The 21783-nt window shown below is 39.6% G+C and overlaps 1 protein-coding gene across 9 annotated transcripts in view; it reads right to left on the bottom strand.

The window, feature by feature from the left end:
• PIGU (phosphatidylinositol glycan anchor biosynthesis class U) overlaps positions 1-21783 on the bottom strand; it is a 127033-nt gene that overhangs the window by 53050 nt on the left and 52200 nt on the right. For all 9 annotated transcript variants that reach the window (XM_060030949.1, XM_060030955.1, XM_060030952.1 and 6 more), the window contains exon 7: positions 16429-16526. In XM_060030949.1, coding sequence (XP_059886932.1) covers positions 16429-16526 — 98 coding nt within the window. The remainder of the gene's footprint in view (positions 1-16428; positions 16527-21783) is intronic.

The following is a 21783-nucleotide window of genomic DNA, read 5'->3' as shown; positions in this document are numbered from 1 at the left end:
AGACACAGAAGACCTGAATAGCCAAAGTTGTCTTGAGGGAAAAAGCGGAGCTGGAGGAATCAGACTCCCTGACTTCAGACTATACTACAAAGCTACAGTAATCAAGACAATATGGTACTGGCACAGAAACAGAAACATAGATCAATGGAACAAGATAGAAAGCCCAGAGATAAACCCACGCACCTATAGTCAACTAATCTACGACAAAGGGGCAAGGATATACAATGGAGAAAAGACAGTCTTTTCAGTAAGTGGTGCTGGGAAAACTGGACAGCTATATGTAAAAGAATGAAATTAGAACACTCCCTAACACCATACACAAAAATAAACTCAAAATGGATTTGAGACCTAAATGTAAGACTGGACACTATAAAACTCTTAGAGGAAAACATAGGAAGAACACTCTTTGACACAAATCACAGCAAGATCTTTTTTGATCTACCTCCTAGAGTAATGGAAATAAAAACAAAAATAAACAAATGGGACCTAATGAAACTTGAAAGCTTTTGCAAAGCCAAGGAAACTACAAACAAGACAAAAAGGCAGCCCTGAGAATGGGAGAAAATATTTGCAAATGAAGCAACGGACAAAGGATTAATCTCCAAAATATATAAACAGCTCATGCAGGCTCAATAACAAAAAAACAAACAACCCAATCCAAAAGTGGGTCAAAGACCTAAATAGACATTTCTCCAAAGAAGACATACAGATGGCCAAGAAGCACATAAAAAGCTGCCCAACATCACTAATTATTAGAGAAATGCAAATCAAAACTACAATGACGTATCACCTCACACCAGTTAGAATGGGCATCATCAGAAAATCTACAAACAACAAATGCTGGAGAGGGTGTGGAGAAAAGGGAACCCTCTTGCACTGTTGGTGGGAATGTAAATTGATATAGCCACTATGGAGAACGGTATGGTGGTTCCTTAAAAAACTAAAAGTAGAAGTATCATATGACCCAGCAATCCCACTACTGGCATGTATACCCAGAGAAAACCATAATTCAAAAAGACACATGCACCCCAATGTTCATTGCAGCACTATTTACCACAACCAGGTCATGGAAGCAACCTAAATGCCCATTCACAGACGAATGGATAAAGAAGATGTGGTACATATAAACAATGGAATGTTACTCAGCCATGAAAAGGAATGAAATTGGGTCATTTGTAGAGACATGGATAGATCTAGAGACTGTCATACAGAGTGAAGTAAGTCAGAAAGAGAAAAACAAATATCGTATATTAATGCATATATGTGGAACCCAGAAAAATGGTACAGATGAACCAGTTTGCAGGGCAGAAATTGAGACACAGATGTAGAAAACAAATGTATGGACACCAAGGGGGGATAGCGCCGGGGGGGCTGGTGGTGGTGGTGTGATGAATTGGGAGATTGGGATTGACATATATACACTAATATGTATAAAATGGATAACTAATAAGAACCTGCTGTATAAAAAAATAAATTAAATTTTAAAAAATAAATCAAAAAGAAAACAAAACAAAACATTGAGGCAAGACCGTCTACCAGCAAAAGATTATGATTCACTGAAGGCTCAGATGATGATGGTTAGCGATTTTTAGCAATAAAGTATTTTTTAATTATGTACTTTTGGGGCTTCCCTGGTGGCGCAGTGGTTGGGAGTCCGCCTGCCAACACGGGGGACACGGGTTCGTGGCCTGGTCCGGGAAGTTCCCACATGCCGCGGAGCAACTAAGCCTGTGAGCCACTACTGAGCCTGCGCTCTACAGCCCGTGCGCTACAACTACTGAAGCCTGCATGGCTAGACCCCATGCTCTGCAACAAGAGAAGCCACCGCAATGAGAACCCTGCGCGCCGCAACGAAAAGTAGCCCCCACTCACCACAACTAGAGAAAGCCCGAGCACAGCCAAAAATAAATTAATTAATTAAAAAGAAAAAAGTATGCCAATGTCTTTAAAAACTGAGGCAAAATGGATACAGTCTATGGAAAATATAAACAAATGGTTCACTTAAAACGCTGGTGTTATTAAAAAACAAAAGGTGGAGATAAAGGAGATGACAATGATCCTTGATTAGATCTTGAACCCCATCTCTCCCCCAAAATGCTATAAAAGTTATGTATAAATTGGGAAATTTGAATTTAGAGTGTATACATTAGATAATATTAATCTCTGAAAGCTAATCTTCTGGGGTGTGCTAATAGTATTATGGTTATGTAGAAGAATGCTCTAGTTCTTAAGAGTTACCTGCTGAGTATTTAGAATTGATATGTCTTATTGTCTGAAACTTTTCTGCAAATGAGTTAGGAAAAGAAAAATGAAAAAAAAACCCTATATATCTATAGAAATATAGAAAAGGAGAATCCAAATTAAGGGTATTTATTACATTAGTCTTTCAACTTTTGTGAAAGCATGAAATAAAAAGTTAGGGAGGGACTTCCCTGGCGGTCCAGTGGTTAAGACTCTGAGCTTCCAATGCAAGGGGCGCGGGTTTGATCTCTGGTTGGGGAACTAAGATCCCACGTACTGTGCGGTGCAGTCAAAAAAAAAAAAAAGCTAGGGAAAAAGCTAATTCAAGAAGACATAGAAAATTTGAATGGTCTTATAACCATTTAAGAAATTGAATTAGTAATGAAAATTTCTCCCATAAAGAAAAGAGCAGGGGACTTGCCTGGTGGTACAGTGCTTACGAATCTGCCTGCCGGGGCTTCCCTGGTGGCGCAGTGGTTGAGAGTCCGCCTGCCGATGCAGGGGACACGGGTTCATGCCCCGGTCTGGGAAGATCCCACATGACGCGGAGCGGCTGGGCCCGTGAGCCATGGCCGCTGAGCCAGGGCGTCCGGAGCCTGTGCTCCGCAATGGGAGAAGCCACAACAGTGAGAGGCCCACGTACCGCAAAAAAAAAAAAGAATCTGCCTGCCAATGAAGGGGACATGGGTTTGAGCCCTGGTTCGGGAAGATGCCACATGCCGCAAAGCCACTAAGCCCGTGCGCCACAACTACTAAGCCTGCGCTCTAGAGCCCACAAGTCACAACTACTGAGCCCGTGTGTCACAGCTACTGAAGCCCATGCACCTAGACCCTATGCTCTACACAGCAAGAGAAGCCACCGCAATGAGAAGCCTGCACACCACAACTAGAGAAAGCCCATGCACAGCAACAAAGACCCAACGCAGCCAAAAATAAATAAAATAAATTCATTTTTAAAATTCTATCTAGAGATAATTATTGAAAAAAAAGAGCAGGCCCAGCCAGTTTTACAGGAAAGTTCTAGCAACATTCAAGAAGCAGGTGATTTTAATCTTACATTAACTATTTCACAGCAAATATTATAAGCTTGATACCAAAATCAATTACCAACACAAATGCAAAAATACTAAGTGAAATATTATCTAATTCAACATCACATGAAAAAGATCATGATAAAGTTGTGTTATGACTAGGTTGGGTTTATTCCAAAAATTCAAGGTTAGTTCAAGATAAGAAAAGCTATTGATATATGTATCACAAACAGCTTAAAGGTAAGAACTCACGTCAGTATCTAGATATATGCAACAACTACTCATAATAAAAATAACAAACAATAAGATAATTCAGTGGAGTAGCAGGGTATAAAACTAACATACAAATAGCCATGGTGATCATTTTGTAATATACAGAAATACTGAATCACTACGTTGTGGACCAGGAACTAACATAGTGCTGTAGATCAATTATACTTCAAAAACAAACAAACAAACTCATAGAAAAAGAGATCAGATTTTTGGTTACCAGATGCAGGGGAATTGGATGAAGGTGGTCAAAAGGTACAAACTTCCAGTTATAAGATAAATGAGTACTAGGGAAGTAAAGTACAACATGATAAATATAATTAACACTGCTGGATGTTATATAAGAAAGTTGTTAGAGCAAATCCTAAGAGTTCTCATCACAAGGGAAAATATTTTCTTTTCTTTCTCTTTTATTTTCTATCTATATGAGATGATGATGTTTACTAAACTTATTGTGGTAATCGTTTCATGATGTATGTAGGTCAAATCATTGTACTGTATACCTTAAACATATGGTGCTGTATATCAATTATATCTCAATAAACCTGGAAAGAAAAAAAAGATACAAACAGCCTTCATATGCACAAATAATAGACAATTATAGGACACGATGGCAGAGAAAACATCAAGGAAAATAAAACTTAGAATTAAATTTAACAGGAAATGTGTAAAACCTATTCAAGAAAAATTTCAAAACACTCCTGAAAGACACTAACACAGACTTGAACAAATGTACAGATATCCCCTGTTGTTGTTTAGGATGATTCAACATCATCAGTTCTCCCTAAATTAATTTATAAATTCAATACAACAATGCAATCCCAATAAAAATGCCAACAAGCTGTTTTATGGAATTAAACAAGATGATATTAAAGTTTGCATGGAAAAATAAACATGCAAGAATAGCTAGGAAAACAGTGATAAGGAAAAATCATGAAGGGGAGACTAGCCCTATCACACATTAAAATATACTATGAAAGCTGTATAATTAAAATAGTACAATATTGGCACATAAATAGACAGACTAGTAGAATAAAATAGCCAGCATTAGACCAAAATACTTACAGAAACTTAGTATATGCCAAAGGTGGCATATCAGTGGGGTACAGATGGACTTTTTAATAAATGGTGTCAGGACAACTAGGTAACCATTTGAAAAAAGAAAAAAATTAGATTTATATCTCACACCATTCACAAGAATTAAACTCCAAATGAATTCAGGAGTTTAGTAAAAAATTAGTAATATTTTTTTAATGAAACCATGACGTACTAGGAAAAAACATGGTAATTCATCTTTAACCTTGATGTAGGGAAAAGTTCAAAATCCAGAAGCAATAAAAATGAAACGTTTTACATATTAAAAATACCGTAAATAAAATGAGAATATGTGCCCACATATTTGCATACACAAAAACATGTATGCAACTGTTCACAGCAGCATTATTCATAAATAGCAAAAAAGTAGAAACAATCCAAACACCTATCAACTGGTGAATGAATAAATAAAATATAGCATATTCATATAATGGAATATTATTTGTCAATATTATTTGGAATAAAGTACTAAAACATGCTACAACAGGGCTGAACCCTAAAAACATCATGCTAAATGAAGGAAGCCAGTCATAAAAGACCGCATATTGTATGATACCATTCTTATGAAATGTCCGAGATAAGAAAATCTACAAACACAGAAAGCAGAAGAGTGGCTGCCTAGGGCTGGAGGGGTGTGGGACACGGGGGCAAGACAAATTAGCATAATGGATGGGTATGGGGTTTCTTTTTGGGTGATAAAAATACGCTAGTTTTGATTGTGGTGATGGCTGCATAACTCTGTAAATAGAGTAAAAATCATTGAATTGTACACTTTAAATTGGTAAATAATATGGTATATAAATTATATCTTAATTAAGAAATAAAAGCTGTTAAAAGAAGAACACTATAAAAAGGACAAATGAAAAACTGGAAGAAAATATCTGTAGACAAAGGGTTAATACTCCCCATATTCTTAAAAATTGAGGGAAATAAGACCTAACAAATCCAATAGAAAAATGAGGAGGGTGGGTAATGGACAATTCACAAATATGAAAAAATGTTCAAACTCACTCATATTTAGAAAAATGCAAATTAAAAAAACGCTGAGATACCATTTCTCACCAGACTGGCCAAAAATTTTAAATGTGATAACACACTCAGTGAGGTTGTGGGGAAACAGGCACTCTCATATTTTATTGGTGGGAACAGAAAATGTGTACAATCCTTCTGGAGGGAAATTTGAAAAGACCTAACAAACTACATATACACTTAACCTTTGGATCCAGTAATTCTAATACTTCTAGAAATCTGCCTTGAAGATATACCTCTAACAGCATGAAAATACATATATACAAGGTGGCTCATTGAAGCACTACTTATAATTGCAAAATACTGGAAACAATCTAAATTCTTATACATAGGAGAGAAGTTGAATAAACTATGGTATGTCCACAAAATGGAGTACTAAGCCACTTAAAAAAGAATGAGGAAGACCTCTATGTATCTATAAGTAGTGATTTCCAGAAAAGAATGTTAAGTGAAAAAAGCAAAGCATAGAAGAGTACCTATAGTATGCTATTCTTCATATCAGAAAGAAGGAGATTGAAGAAAATATACATGTATTGCCTCATTTGTGCAAAAGAAATACAGGAAGGATAAATCAGAAACTAAACAGAACAGTTACTTGGGATGACAAAGAAAGAAGTAGAAAGAAAAGAACAAAATAGCAGGGATGAGGACAGAATACTTCATTTTCACCAATGAGTGCCTACTTCTAACATTCAACTAATCTCACCAATAAAAATCCAATCTGCTTCTGACATTAACTATGCTATAATTAGCAAAGGTGCAGCTCAAGCTATGCAGAGCAGAAGCACCTACGGCAACCACCTGTGGAGTGTGGCCTTTCTGATACAAAGCTGGATGAGCACCAGGCAGCATGGATGCTTCATTAAAGTAACTCACTGCCCCTTGAGTTGAGGCTGAAACTAACTGGCACGTGTGTTATATCAGATGGTCTATGCAGAAGTATTTTAAGATAAATTATAGACATCATAACTCCATGGTAAAGACTTTAATGAGGGGACTTCCCTGGTGGTCCAGCAGTTAAGACTCCACGCTCCCAATGCAGGTTTGATCCCTGCTCAGGCAACTAGATCCCACATGCCACAACAAAGATCCCGCACGCAGCAACTAAGATCCCGCATGCTGCAACTAAGACCTTGTGTAGCCAAATAAATAAATAAATATTAAAAAAAAAAAACAAGCTTTAAGGAGAATGGGAAGTCAGTCAAAAGAATGGAGAAAACATTACTGTTAACAGATAATGAGGGGAATGGAACCGGATCAACCCTATGGCCGCTCTCTAAGCTTGCACATGTGTAGCTCTACTCTTACTTCTCTTTAAAACTGTGTTGTTCATGTATTAGGTTAACCTTAAAAATGCATTCCAATATACATTAGGTGCAGATAAATACTGGTGGGTTTTTTTTTGTTTCTGCGGTACGCAGGCCTCTCACTGTTGTGGCCTCTCCCGTTGCGGAGCACAGGCTCCGGACGCGCAGGCTCAGCGGCCATGGCTCACGGGCCTAGCCGCTCCGCGGCATGTGGGATCCTCCCGTACCGGGGCACGAACCCGTGTCCCCTGCATCGGCAGGCGGACTCTCAACCACTGCGCCACCAGGGAAGCCCCGATAAATACTGTTTGATTCCATTTATACGAGGTACCTAGAAGAGTCAAATTCATAGTGTCAGAAAGTACATTGGTAGATGTCAGGGGGTGGGGTAGTGGGGAGGAGGAATGGGGAGTTAGTGTTAAATTGGGACAGAGTTTCAGTTTAGGAAGGTGAAAAATTCGGGAGATGGATGATGGTGAGAGTTGCACAACAATGTGAATGTACTTAGTGCCACTGAACTGTACAGTTAAATACGGTTAAAATAGTATGTCTTATATTATGTGACTTTTACCACAATAAAAAAACATTTTAAAGTAAAATAAAATTAAAAACAACAACAACAAAAACTGTGCTGTCCCCTAGCCACATGTGGTTATTTAAATCTAAGTTAATGGGGACTTCCCTGGTGGTGCAGTGGTTAAGAATCACCCTGCCAATGCAAGGGACACAGGTTCGAGCCCTGGTCCAGGAAGATCCCACATGCCGCGGAGCAACTAAGCCTGTGCACCACAACTACTGAGCCTGTGCTCTAGAGCCCGCGAGCCACAACTACTGAGCCCGCGTGCCACAACTACTGAAGCCCGCATGAAGCGCACCCAGAGCCCGTGCTCCACAGCAAAGAGAAGCCACCGCAACGAGAAGCCTGCACACTGCAACGAGAAGCCTGCACACCGCAACGAAGAGTAGCCCCCGCTCGCCACAACTAGAGAAAGCCCGCACGCAGCAACGAAGCCCCAACGCAGCTAAACATAAATAAAAGAAATAAAAAAAATAAAAAATCTATATTAATGGAAATTAATTAACATTAAAAATTCAGTTCCTCAGTCTCACTAGCACACTGCAAGTATTCAATCACCACATGAGGCTCATGGCTACCGTACTGACAATATACAGGTACAGAACATATCCATCATCACAAAAAGTTCTATTGACAATGCTGCTCTGAAAGAACAAAGTTTTAAGAAAATAGTACATTTCTGGGGATGGAAAATAATTCAACAAAGAGGAGGCATCCCTAGATACATTTAAAGAGGAAGACACAGCTTCTGAGTTCCCTTCTAGACTTCTACCTGCCTTTGATAATCTTGATCTTCTCTTCTTCCTCAAAAATACTGCCATCTAGTATAGAAGGGAGGGAGGGAGGGAGGGAGAAAACCATAGCCCAGGGGAGAAACAAACAAAAAAACCCCAAAACCCTTGAAAGCAAGAAGTTTTTGTTTCCCCTTTCCTTCCTACTAAGGACATTTAAAAAGAAATAAGGTGGGAAGTGAGACATCCATAAAGAAATGAATCAGGTAGATTGTTCAAAGTGGTTCTTCTAGTAGATTCCTGAGCACATACCCAAGATATGAGAGGCTTTTCAAACTTCGCAGATCCCATTAGCAGCCTCCCAGGTTTGGTTTGCTGCCATGTTCTCAGTGCTGTATTGGACCTGAAGTGTTACTGTTGTTGTTTGAGTAGGAAATGATTCCCCACCGCCGGCAAATTTGTGATTATAAAATGTGTATTAAATTTTAGGTATAATTTTTAAGACTTGGTTTTGGAGTCAGGTTTGGCTTTGGGTAACAGAGCCCTGAAAATATAATGTAGTATATTTACTGAGCCTACTTATAAAAATTTGCCTCAATTAAAGATTAAGTAATCTTTTAGGACTACTCCTGTTACATAAAGTGAGGCACACCTGAAATTCTTTTATTTTATTTTATTTATTTATTATTTTTGGCTGCGTTGGGTCTTCGTTGCTGCATGCGGGCTTTCTCTAGTTGCAGTGAGCGGGGGCTATTCTTCATTGCAGCGCACAGGCTTCTATTTGCAGTGGCTTCTTGTTGCAGAGCACAGGCTCTAGGTGCGTGGGCTTCAGTAGTTGTAGCACACGGGCTTCAGTAGCTGTGGCTCATGGGCTCTAGAGTGCAGGCTCAGTAGTTGTGGTGCACGGGCTTAGCTGCTCCGCGGCACGTGGGATCTTCCCGGACCAGGGCTTGAACCCTTGTCCCCTGCATTGGCAGGCAGATCCTTAACCACTGCGCCACCAGGGAAGCCCCTGAAATTCTTAAGAGAAACTCAGGCAATCCTTTGATGGCTTGTTATTTACAAACCCTAGAGCCAAACTTAATCTAGAGGTCCACATTGCAAATTTCCCCGTGAACAGATTGAGCATTCATTTTACCTACCTGTTTTGCTCAATAGCAAATGTTGACTTAAAATGAAAAGTATGTAAGTAGAAGGGTAGGAAGAATGGTGCCTTAAACATTCAGATCAATTTTTTAAAACTTTTTACTGTAAAAATAAAATACATAAAACCACATAAAACATGTTAATCCCATACCCCTAATTTGTCCCTCCCCACTTCCCTCTTCCCTTTGGTAACCACAAGTTTGTTTTCTATATCTGGGAGCCTGTTTCTGTTTTGCATATACATTCATTTGTACCGTTTTTTAGATTCCACAGGAGTCTTTGATAGTTTCCTTGTTATCTGGTATCACAACGTTACAGGATCATCCTGTACATTTCCTGACCTAAAGATAGAATCAGCCATTTCTCTAAGAAACCCTAGTTTCTTTTAATGGGTAAAAATAGTAAGATTACAATCTGAGCTCCAAGGGTAATCACTGATACTGGGTTGGTCATTGTTTCTAGATCTTTTAGTGGATATAAACACAGACACAGTCACACACACACACACACACACACACACACACGCACACACACACACACACACACTCTCAAATACCTAAAGGAGCCAGGCAGGTAACAAATGAGTGAAGTGTGATTGAGATGAAGCATAGGGATTGCAGTAAACTGAAGAGGTAAACTAAAGGAGACAGACCTTCCAATTTTTCAAAAGAAGCCAGAAATATAAATTTTTAACATGAATTTTAAAAATATTGACAACTAATAAACACTTAGGTTACATAAACACATCTGTGGGACAGATGTGGTCCACGGGCTATGTGCACACTCAACCTGAAAAATTAAACCAGTATGTAGTTGTATCCCAGAAGTCACATTGTTGTTAACACATAAAAATATTTAGAGAAGTAAGAAAATTCTCAGATTGCTTCAGAAAAAGGCAAACTATAATAAGGAAGAGGAGAAATGTATAATTATCTCCCTCCCCCACCAACTCTCTAAAGTTGAGAGAAGCATTTTCTAAATAGAAACAATTTTCTTTCTAGGACATGGTGCAAAAATGAAAAAGTCAGTTATCAGAAAAAACTCTCGAAGAGAGTGGAAATCTAACAAAAATTTTTATATCTAAACTCTTAGAATATCAGAATGAGACCCAGGAGATATATTTTACATGATTAGGCATACTAGAGGCAATAAAACTGGTAAAAAGTTTATTGCAAATGCATGATCAACCCCTTACCCTCATTTTTACCTGTTCTAAAAAGAAAGGGGGACTTCCCTGGTGGTGCAGTGGTTAAGAATCCATCTTCCAATGCAGGGGACTCAGGTTCGATCCCTGGTGGGGCAACTTACCCCGTGTGCCACAACTAGAGAGTCCCCACGTCGCAACTACAGAGCCCACGTGCTCTGGAGCCCAAAAGCCACAACTAGAGAGAAGCCCGCGTGCTGCAACAAGAGCCTGTGTGCCACAACTGAGACCCGATGCAGCCAGAAATAAATAATAAAATAAATAAATAAAAAGAAAGGAAGGTAAGAGCATTGCCACCTCTGCTTTGGCCCCCTCCTGGAAGCAGAAGAGCTAACAAAACGTTGCTGGGGAAAGAAGGAGTAAGATGTGAAAATTCTAAATAAGGCCCCAAAGAAAGCCTGGGGAAGGGCCCAGTTGGCAAGAAAGACCTGGTTGGGTTTGGCTTCTTTAGTGCAAGCTAGTATCATGTGACCTGCTCCAAGCTCCAGAAATATAGAAACCACAGAATTAACTTTTTCAATTCAAAGACGAGAGGTCAGATTAGATTAAAGCAAAAACCATAAGAAGACTCACAAAGTTATTTCACCCAGGTTTCTGTTCTTTCAAAGAAAATAAGGACCTCAAGCCATCTAAGGAATCCCAAGCAAAAGGAAGGAGAGGACTAGAAACTTCCCTGACTGCATGAACCTCCCTCTGCCAGCTTCACAGCTTCAGCCTTGAGGTCCTGTGCACTTGGCGTATCCTTCACTGTAGCCTCTTGGTCCTGTGCACTTTAGGGCTATTGTATTCTGCATGCTATCAGATCATAACATTTTAAGCTTCTCTCTAATTTGGAAACTAGGCTGTAAGCCAAGGTCAGAGGAAGAGTAAAGTTGGGGGAAGGGACCAGATGGGCTCAAACTACCATTCTCAGAAGTGACTCACCAGGGAGCCAGATGCAGCATCCCGCCTTTCATCATGAAGCCTTTCTGTGTCTCATGTAGGGAAGAGAAAAACAGCTTTGCCTTTGGCACTGATCAGACGTTAGCTTGTCTACCACCTGCCTTTTGTACCCTCTAGAAATAGTACCAGCAGAATGGAGGCAGATTTGTAGCGTCAAAGGGGTAAGTACAAACTAATGTTTACAGTTCCTTTGACTCTAGAAAATGAATTATTTTCTCTTCCCCCTATCACCCCACGTATCTCCCCGCTGGTAACCATGTCTTTTCTATGAACATTTGAATACTAATAACCATAACTAATATCTACTGAATTTGTATCATACTGTTCTAAATACTTGACATGTATTAACCCTTTGCAGTAGCTACTACTGCATTATCTCCATTTTACAGATGAGGAAACTGAGGCACAGAGAAGTTAAGTAATCACTTCCCAGGGTCACGGAGCTAAGCAGAATCCAAGCCAAGACAGCTTCAGGGCCTGTATTCTAATGTCTCTCCTTTTCATTGTAAAATTTTCAAACACACAGAAAAGTTGAAAAAATAATACAATAATCAACCATATGTCTGTCATCTAGATGAAACCATAACACATTGCCATATATGAACTTTTCTGTGTGTATGAATTTTCTACACATCATGACACTTCTCCCCCAAAGACTTCTGCATACAGCTCCTAAAAATAAGGACATACTCCTATATACCATAATACTATTATCACATCCAAGAAGTTAACAATTTCCTATCATCTAATATCTAATCTATCTTCAAAATATTCTGAGTACCCGGGCTTCCCTGGTGGTGCAGTGGTTGGGAGTCCGCCTGCTGATGCGGGGGGCGCGGGTTCATGCCCCAGTCCGGGAGGATCCCATGTGCTGTGGAGTGGCTGGGCCCGTGGGCTGTGGCCGCTGAGCCTGCGCGTCCGGAGCCTGAGCTCCGCAGCGGGAGGGGCTGCGGCGGTGAGAGGCCCGCGTACCGCAAAAAAAAAAAAAAAAAAATTCTGAGTACCCCCGAACATCCTTTATAACTGTTTTTTCCAAACCAGAATCCAGTCAAGACTCACCCATTCCAGTCAGTTACTGTCTCTTTAATCTAGAACAGTCCCCTCACTTTTTCTTTTGTATGACATTGATTTTTTGAAGAAAAGCAGACCAGCTGTCTTATAGATTGTCCTATATTTTGGTTATTTATTTCCTAATAGTATCATTTAACTTGTTCTTCTGCTCTTGTACTTCCTAAAAACCAGAAGTCAGATCTAAAGGCTTAATGAAGGTTAACATTCTGGGTAAAAATACTTTGGAGCTGATGTTGTGTACTTTGCACTGCAGCACATCATGAAGCATATCATGTCAGGCCGTTCCACCGTAAGTGATGCTGAGTTAGATTACCTGGTTACGGTGGTGACTGCCAGAGCACTCCTTTGTAAAGATTTACTTTTCCCGTTGCTATTAGCAAATAATTTAGAGGTGGAAGGGGGGTACTATTTTGGCACCATGCAAATGCAAATATTCTGTTCTCCAAAAATCTTTCATCTAATGACTTTAGCGTCCAATGATGATCTTTGCTAGATTTAATAATTTCACTGATGATTTACTATTCTATCCTTCCTTCTACAGTTATAAGCTGGAAATTTTCTGTAAAGAACTTTGCTTCATTAGCTAGGGAAGAATTATAGCTCCTTTGAAAAAGAAAGGGTATGGGACTTCCCTGGTGGCTTAGCAGTTAAGACTCAGCGCTCCCAATGCAGGGGGCCCAGGTTCGATCCCTGGCCAGGGAACTAGATCCCACATGCATGCCATCACTAAGAGTTCGCATGCCACAACTAACGAGCCCGTGTGCCACAACTAAGGAGCCCGCCTGCAGCAACTAAGACCCGGCACAACCAAATAAATAAATAAAATTTAAAAAATAAATAAATAAAAAATAAAAAGAAAGGGTAACTGCTTAGTTCTTTCCATTTAAGTATTGATTTTCAGAGCAAGAAATTGATAAAAATAGCCATATCTAATGATGGCATATGCATTTTTTCTCTCCTTGCCCCTTTTCTGAGCATCACTATGGACACACAGACTCTTATTTACTCGGTGTTTTACAATTACTTGCAGTAATTATTCTTTTGATGCTCAGAATATACTAAATTTAGCCAGTAGAAGAATGGGCTGGTTCCATTGTTCTTTTGATATAGTACCATTAGTCTTTAACACTACTTTGCTTTCCATCTTAAGATGTCCCAGTCAAGCCTGTGCTCTTATGTACATTACATAACCTTTCCTAGAGGGATGTATATGCCTACAGAGGGCTCGGAAAACTCTGAGAAAAATACAACGGCAAGAGCAGACGTATCACTTCCTTGTGGTTATCAAATCCAATTCAATTTGGGGAATGAAAGGAATTTTAAGACTATCAGGTCTAGCTACCCATGCTGATGCTCACAGCTTTGCTACAACTCCCCAATATGTGGCAATTCGGTATGTGGCCTAAACACTCTGACCCACAGGGAACTCACCTCACTTAAGGCACCCTATGCTATCCCAGGACCGCCTCATACTGGGCTCCTTATAGTTCCCACCCATTAGTTCTAGTTTCTCTCCTCGGAGCCTATGGGTCTCTGTGAGAAGCTCACACCTAAAGATAATTTCCTCTTCTGTTCCCTCCCTCATATTTAAACAAGTGGGTTTATTTCCTGGATGTGACTGGATTGACTTTCCAAATACACTACCATGACTCACAAGGCCCTACTGCCTTTCAAGGCCACTTCATATACTTATATAAAAATATGTAAATATAGTATGGGCTGGGATTGAAATTTTTACATAAATGGGTCCTGAAGTTCATCTCACTCTTTCCAGTCCTGTTCACCACATATATACGGCTGCCAGCAAAGCCAATTCTACTCCCTAGAATTCTGCATCTAGTCCCTCATCTCTCCATTTTCCCTGACACTGGTCTGGGCCCCCGACCAAGCCCTCTGACTCAATCTAATACAGTGGCCTAACCTTTCCCAACCTCAGCTCCCCCTCACTACACTCCATGACAAAGGCTGCTGCCAGAGCAGTCTTCCTGCAGCACTCCCAGCTCCATAACCTTCAATTGCTTTTTATCTGCAGAGTCTACCATAGTGTCTAGCATACTGGACTTGGGATGCTCAGTACATATTGGCAGAGGGAGGGACTGAATAAAGTGACTGGTTGAGCTGCTTGATTTCATGACTCAGTTGTGCTGTCCATTGTTGTCAGGAGGAAATTTCCTTGAGTTTTAAACAAAAGCTATTTTACTTAAGGTAGTATTTGGCTTAACAAACAGTTTAAAATTTTTTGGTCAGTTCGTGTGTATGAGTAAACATATTTTTATAGTATGTATTTAATAAATAGTTGCACAAAAATTTGGTTGCATGCATTCTTCTTGGTGCTCAGACTTTCTAAAGAATTAACTGTAAATATGAAGCCAGAAAGAAAATACCAACAGCATATTGTTACGTGGGAAAATGTTTGCATTCAACAAGAATCTAAAAAGAAAATCAAAGTAAAATAACTTCACAGTATGATGGTACATCTATTAAATTAGCGATCATAAATTGAATTTGAAAAGCCAGTACTGGCGACCTGGGAGGAAGTGGTTCACTTCACTTCAGACACTGATGGTGGGCGGCACTGCAAATTGGCTCCCGCTTTCTGGTGAACACTCTGGTCTTGCCTCATAAGAACTATAAAACTTCTCACACCTTTGGATCCAATGATTCAGATGGAGGAACACACCTTAAGGAAATAACTTAAAAACAAATGTCTATACTATTTGTATTAGTGACAACTAGGGCACATCTCAAATTCCCCAAATAGGAGAAAGATCAAGCTAAACATGTATCATTGTGTACATCAACATCAACACAAAGATACATGAAGGCACTTAAAATGACAAGTACATGGTCTATTTCAATAAATGGAGGTATACACTCAGTTTCAGCAACAGTGTTTATAATTAAGAACAAGGGTTCTGAAAGCAGACATTTCTTGGTTTGAATCCTGGCATTGCCCTCCATACGCTTTCAAGAAATGTTTCTCTTCTAAGAATGGATTTGGACCATGCAGGACCTACAAGCAGTTACTTGCTCTTGAGGAGATGTGTGTATTCTTATTTGAGTAGAAAAGACATTAAGGTTAGAGAGCAGGCTCTTGCATCAGACTACCCAAGCTCACCTCTTGGCAGTCACTTGCTGGCTGTGTGACCTCAGGCAAGTGACTAAACCGCCCTACATTCCAGCTGCAATTCATGTGTCTAATATGGCTAATACTAGATTATTATATGGCTAATAATATGACCTACCCCATAAAGTTCTTCTGAGGTTGAAATGAGAAGATGCCTATAGAGTGTTCAGCATAGTGACTGACATGTAGTATGTTCTCAGTAAATGTCAGCAGTTTGTATTCTTCAGTTAAACTACTGATCACCCACTATGGTCCAAACATTGCAAGAGGTGCACCCACTACATTTCATCCATGCAAGAACCTTACGAGGTGAGTGTGGTTACACAAAATAGTTAAATGGGCTCAGAGAAAGATCTGTGAACATTAGGTAAAAAAAGGAGAATGCAAGATGGTTGGTAGATCCCGATTACAAACATGAAAATGAAACGCACTGACACATTTGCAATGATATGTATAATTAGAACGTAATGATCATTAGGTCCACTTTGTTTAAAGTTAGTCAAGTTTCTTTGTGTTTTCAAGTAGAAGCAAGCAAATGTGAACTGGGGACCCAGTCCTATTGCCTTTATTGTGCCTTGCCCTTCTCTCCCCTAAGCAGGGAACAGGCCACGTATTAAATGTCACCTGAGTGTTGGCTTCTGACCAGCAAGTGCTTACCTGGAGGAGATAGAGGAGTCCTGGGACAAACAAGGTGAGTGGGTAAAGAGACTGGTATGTTGCTAAGGCAAGAAAGATAGCACTGAGGAAGGCACTACCTGTAAAAAGAAATAAATATATGGAATAATCCAGCCACATCAATTAGGATTAGATTCAGCAACTCCCCAAAACAAGAAACTTTCCATAACTGCTCAAATAATCACCTGTCAAGTATCTCCTGGTGCATAAGATGCTAATAGCAAACTCACAGGAGTGGAAGGATCTTGATTTCTGATGAAAGGAAACCAAGGAAGTCAAAACCACTTACCTTTAGCAACCTGAGATACCACAGGTATATTTCTTGTAAAATTTTCAGATCCAGAAAGATTTTACAAAACTTCAGCCCGAAGATGAATAAAGGAATCAAGTCTGTTAACGTCCATGTCCTATTTAACTTACCAATTGATTCAGCCTACAATTATTGCTTATGTCATTCAGAGCTGTGAAACGTATGCTTTTGTTTGTTGCAACACCCCATCACTATTTTTATAACATCCCTTCCTTATGTACTCTCTTCAGGCCATATGTTTATTATTTTTTCAAATTAGAATATATTAATTTTTATTAATAATGTCCTTATTCCCTACATAAAATGGACCACTGTAGAATTATTAAACATGATGTTATAATTTTCAATGACAAGGAAAGATGTTTATCACAATCTATTAATTGAAGATCATAAAAGAGATACATACTATAACCCCTTTTTTAAAAAATGAATAAATACATTTTTAGAAAAACCAAAAGGTGGGAATTCCCTGGCGGTCCAGTGGTTAAGACTCTGCTCTTTCACTGCTGAGGGCCCAGGTTCGATCCCTGGTCGGCGAACTCAGATCCCACAGATTCATGGTGCGGCCAAAAAAAACCCACCTAAACTAAAAGGCTAGGCCACAGATTTCACAGTGTTTTTCTCTGGGTGGTTGGAATTATGGATGATTTTTCATTATTGTTTCTCTATATTTGCTAAACTTCCTATAATAAACATGCTTTGTTTTTGTCATAAGAAAAAACCTGATATCTTGTCTCCCAAGGCAATAGAAATAAAAGCAAAAATAAACAAATGGGACCTAATCAAACTTAGAAGCTTTTGCACAGCAAAGGAAACCGTAAACAAAACAAAAAGACAACCCATGGACTGGGAGAAAATATTTGCAAACAATGTGACTGACAAGGGATTAATTTCCAAAATATATTGTACGAACAGCTCACACAACTCAATAACAAAAAAACAAACAACCCAATCAAAAAATGGGCAAAAGACCTAAACAGACATTTCTCCAAAGAAGACATACAGATGGCCAATAGGCACATGAAAAGATGCTCAACATTGCTAATTATTAGAGAAATGCAAATCAAAACTACAATGAGGTACCACCTCACACTGGTCAGAAGGGCCATCATTAAAGAGTCTACAAATAACAAATATTGGAGAGGGTGTGGAGAAAAGGGAAGCCTCTTACACTACTGGTGGGAATGTAAGTTGGTACAGCCGCTAGAAAACCGTATGTAGGTTCCTTAAAAAACTAAAAAATAGAGTTGCTATATAATCCAGTAATCCCACTCTTGGGCATATATCTGGAGAAAACTGTAATTCAAAAAGATATATGCACCCCATGTTCATAGCAGCACTATTTACAATAGTGTTGCTATGTAATAGTGCCAAGACATGGAAACAACCTAAATGTCCACCAACAGATAAATGGATAAAGAAAATGTGGCATACATACACAATGGAATACTACTCAGCCATAAAAAAGAATGAAATAATGCCATTTGAAGCAACATGGATAGACTAAGAGATTATCATACTAAGTGAAGTGAGTCAGAAAGAGAAGGACAAATACCATATGATATCACTTATGTGTGGAATCTAAAATATGACACAACTCACAGACATAGAAAACAAACTTACGGTTACCAAAGGGGAAAGGGGGGTGGCAGAGGGATAAGTTAGGAGTTTGGGATTATCAGACACAAACTACTATACATAAAATGGATAAACAACAAGGTCCTACTGTATAGTACAGGGAACTATATTCAATATCATGTAGTAAACCATAATGGAAAAGAATATGAAAAAGGATATATACATATGTATAACTGAATCACTTTGCTCTACAGCAGAAACTAATACAACATTGTAAATCAACTACAATTAAAAAAAAACTAGATGGATGTAAGAAAAAAATATTTTTTTAAAAAAACAAACAAGTAGCTATTCCCTTTCAGATGGTTTAAGACAACAGAGTACCCTAAAATCAAGGCTAGAGAAACCCAGTTTACAACAGAGATTTTAGAGTGGCCCAGAAATCAGTAGAGTTCAATTGATGGTCCAAGGCTGGTATCTATAATGATAATATTTCATCAAGTAACAGTGCTCATGGTCACTCTTATTAGTGTGGGGTCAACTTTTACTGAAAACAATAGACATCTTCTCAATAGTGTTCCATAAAAGAAGGAATTATTCACTCCACACAGTCCAGGGAATTTTACCCTCTCCCAACCCAGCTCCCGAGACAAACAGAAGCAGATGTTCCATAGGACTTTTCTGCCCACCAAAGTGGTGTATATACAGTGGTTTGACTTAACGATTTTTAGATTTGATGATGGTGCAAAAGCAATATGCATTCCGTAGAAACCATACTTCTAATTTTGAATTTTCATTTTTTTCCCCAAGCTAGCGGTATGTAGTACATATTCTCTCGTGATGCTGGGCAGCTGCAGCCGCAGCTTGCAGTCTGCCGCTCGATCACGAGGTTAAACAACTGATACACTTAACAACCATTCTGTACCCATATAACTATTCTGTTTTTCACTCTTAGTACAGATTCAATAAATTACACGAAATATTCAGCACTTTATTATAAAATAGGCTTTGTATTAGATGATTTTGCCCAACTGTAGGCTAATGTAAGTGTTCTGGGCACACTTAAGGTAGGCTAGGCTAAGCTAAGCTCTGATGTTCAGTAGGTGAGGTGTATTCAATGTAGTTCTAACTTAGGATATTTTCAACCTACAAGGGGTTTACTGGGACAGAACCCCATCATAAGTCAAGGAAGATCTGTACTTGAAACATCTAAGAGCCACCCTGGAAGAGGGAGGGTTATGAATGTGACTACTTCATAGAAAAGTAAGTGGAGAGAAAAGAACTTTGAGTCCTCCATCCCTCAAACCAAGGAAACTCACCAGCTAGAAACAATTCCTGGTTGAAAGAAAGTGGAAGGAAGGCAGAGAAAGGAGGAAGCTGGAAGTAAAAGACCAAGGACAGAACTCTATGGGATGGGCTATTTCATCACGTTGGTTAGTGCCAACATGATGTTCTGTATCCAGGGTACTTGTAAATATGACTGAGCAGGGACAGATCATGCCCAGCCAAGCTGTGCTAACAGCAGAGGTCCCCACACACCTCGAACCAGAACTAGGTCAACTCTGAGACTGGGAGATGGCAGTGGTGGGAAAGGTGCTATTCTGGAGCCCAACAGCTAGGGTGGACTCAGAATTCCTTGGCTGGGCCACAAAGTTGAACGATATTTTGGGGGAAACCAGCAAAGAGAGGGGAAAAGCTGGAAAGAACTTTTAAATTCAACACTGTTTTCTACAGAGATTGGTGGTGGTGGGAGTGAGAAGAGGCCCATGTGTCTGTTAACAGAGGAAGGATGATGTTCCAGTTCCATCCATTCTTACAAATGTGGTAGAAACAAACACATGACTTTCACCTCTCTCTCCCCCAGGAGACACCAGGGAGTGAAATAAACACAGCCACTTCCTGCCCTAATTGCCTGAGATCAGTAATTACTTGTCTGGAGCAGCTAACCATTTACAAGGTCCAAGAGAGAAGAAACAGCTCCTAGCTAAAAAATGGATTTGTGAGTTTTAGAATACTTGCTCCCAAGATCAGGAAGAAGCAGGCTTCCTTCCTTGGATGAAATCATTAGGAAGGAAAAATCGGTTCCTTCTGCTAGTCTACCAGTAAGTGGCATCAGCATCTCCCCAGACACCTCAGCTATTCAACGCCCCTCCCACTCTCACACGCCTTCCACTAGTCACCATGCCCCGTTGACCCACCTCTGAAACATCCATCACTGCAGTTCTCACTCTCTCAGTTTCTCACCAGTTTTCAGCAGCCCCTTCCTTCTCCTCCTCAATGGTCTCCCCGCCTCCCTCCCATCCAGTCCATCCTCCACAGATGTGCTGGAAGGATCCTTCTAAAACACAGTTTAAACTACTTACTCTGCCCTTGTGCAAAAGCAGCCAGACAACATGTAAACAAACGTGCAAGCTGTATGTGAATAAAACTTTACTAAAAAAAAAAAAAGACAGTTTAGATTGATTCAAGCCCCTCTTTAAAGACTTCTGAGGGTTCTATTTCATCTAACAGATTATGTCCAAACTCCAGCAGCAAACAAGACCCTTCACTCTCTTGGTCTTATTTCTCCAGCTTCATCTCTCACCATCTCCTACACATCCTCTGTCCTCCAGCTACACTGGATCATTCCCCAATTTCTGAAAACATCATGCGTTTTCATTCCTCTGTGTCTGTTATCAGGCTATTCTTAGCTGTCCTTTCCTGCCCTCCTTCTAGTAGAGACCCATCCTTCAGTGACCAGTGAAATGTTATTTCCTCTATGAGGCCTAAGCAGAGAAGCTAATAATAGATTATAGTTAACATTTATTGATCACTTACTAGGTGCCAGGCGCCTATCTTCTGTATGTGAAAGCTCTATAGGTGAAGAAACCAAGGCACAGAAACAGAAGGGCTAAGTAACATATCACATTAAGTAATGGGATTACTGAGCTGATTCTAGTGCCCATCTTCTTAATTCATTCAATGCTCTCATTCAATACTGACACTGTCTTCTAATAATTTGCTAATGTTCCTCTCTCTCCCCATTTGTCTGTGAGTTTCTCAAAGGCAATAAACCTCTCAACTTAGAATCTCTAGCACCTACCACAGTGCCTGGCACACATGATGAATGAATGAATGAATATCATTCAGTGATACATGTGAAATCCTTTTTAAAAATCCAAGTAGGAAACCAATGTTCTTTTTTTAAAAATTGAGATATAACTGACACATAACATTATATAAGTTTCAGGTGTACACATAATGATTTGCTATGTGTACATCTTGTGAAATGATCACCATCGTAACTCTGGTTGAAACCAACGTTCTTGAGGAAGGAAAACTTATGAAGTATAAAACACAGAGTACTTTGTGACAACCTAGACAGGTGGGATAGGGAGGGCAGGACGGAGGCTCAAGAGGGAGGGGATATGGGGATATATGTATACATATAGCTGATTCACTTTGTTGTA

The sequence above is a fragment of the Delphinus delphis genome, chromosome 15 (assembly GCF_949987515.2).
Source record: "Delphinus delphis chromosome 15, mDelDel1.2, whole genome shotgun sequence".
Lineage (NCBI taxonomy): Eukaryota > Metazoa > Chordata > Mammalia > Artiodactyla > Delphinidae > Delphinus > Delphinus delphis.
The sequence above is the reverse complement of the archived record's forward strand: the minus strand, read 5'-3'. Positions and strand labels throughout refer to the sequence as shown.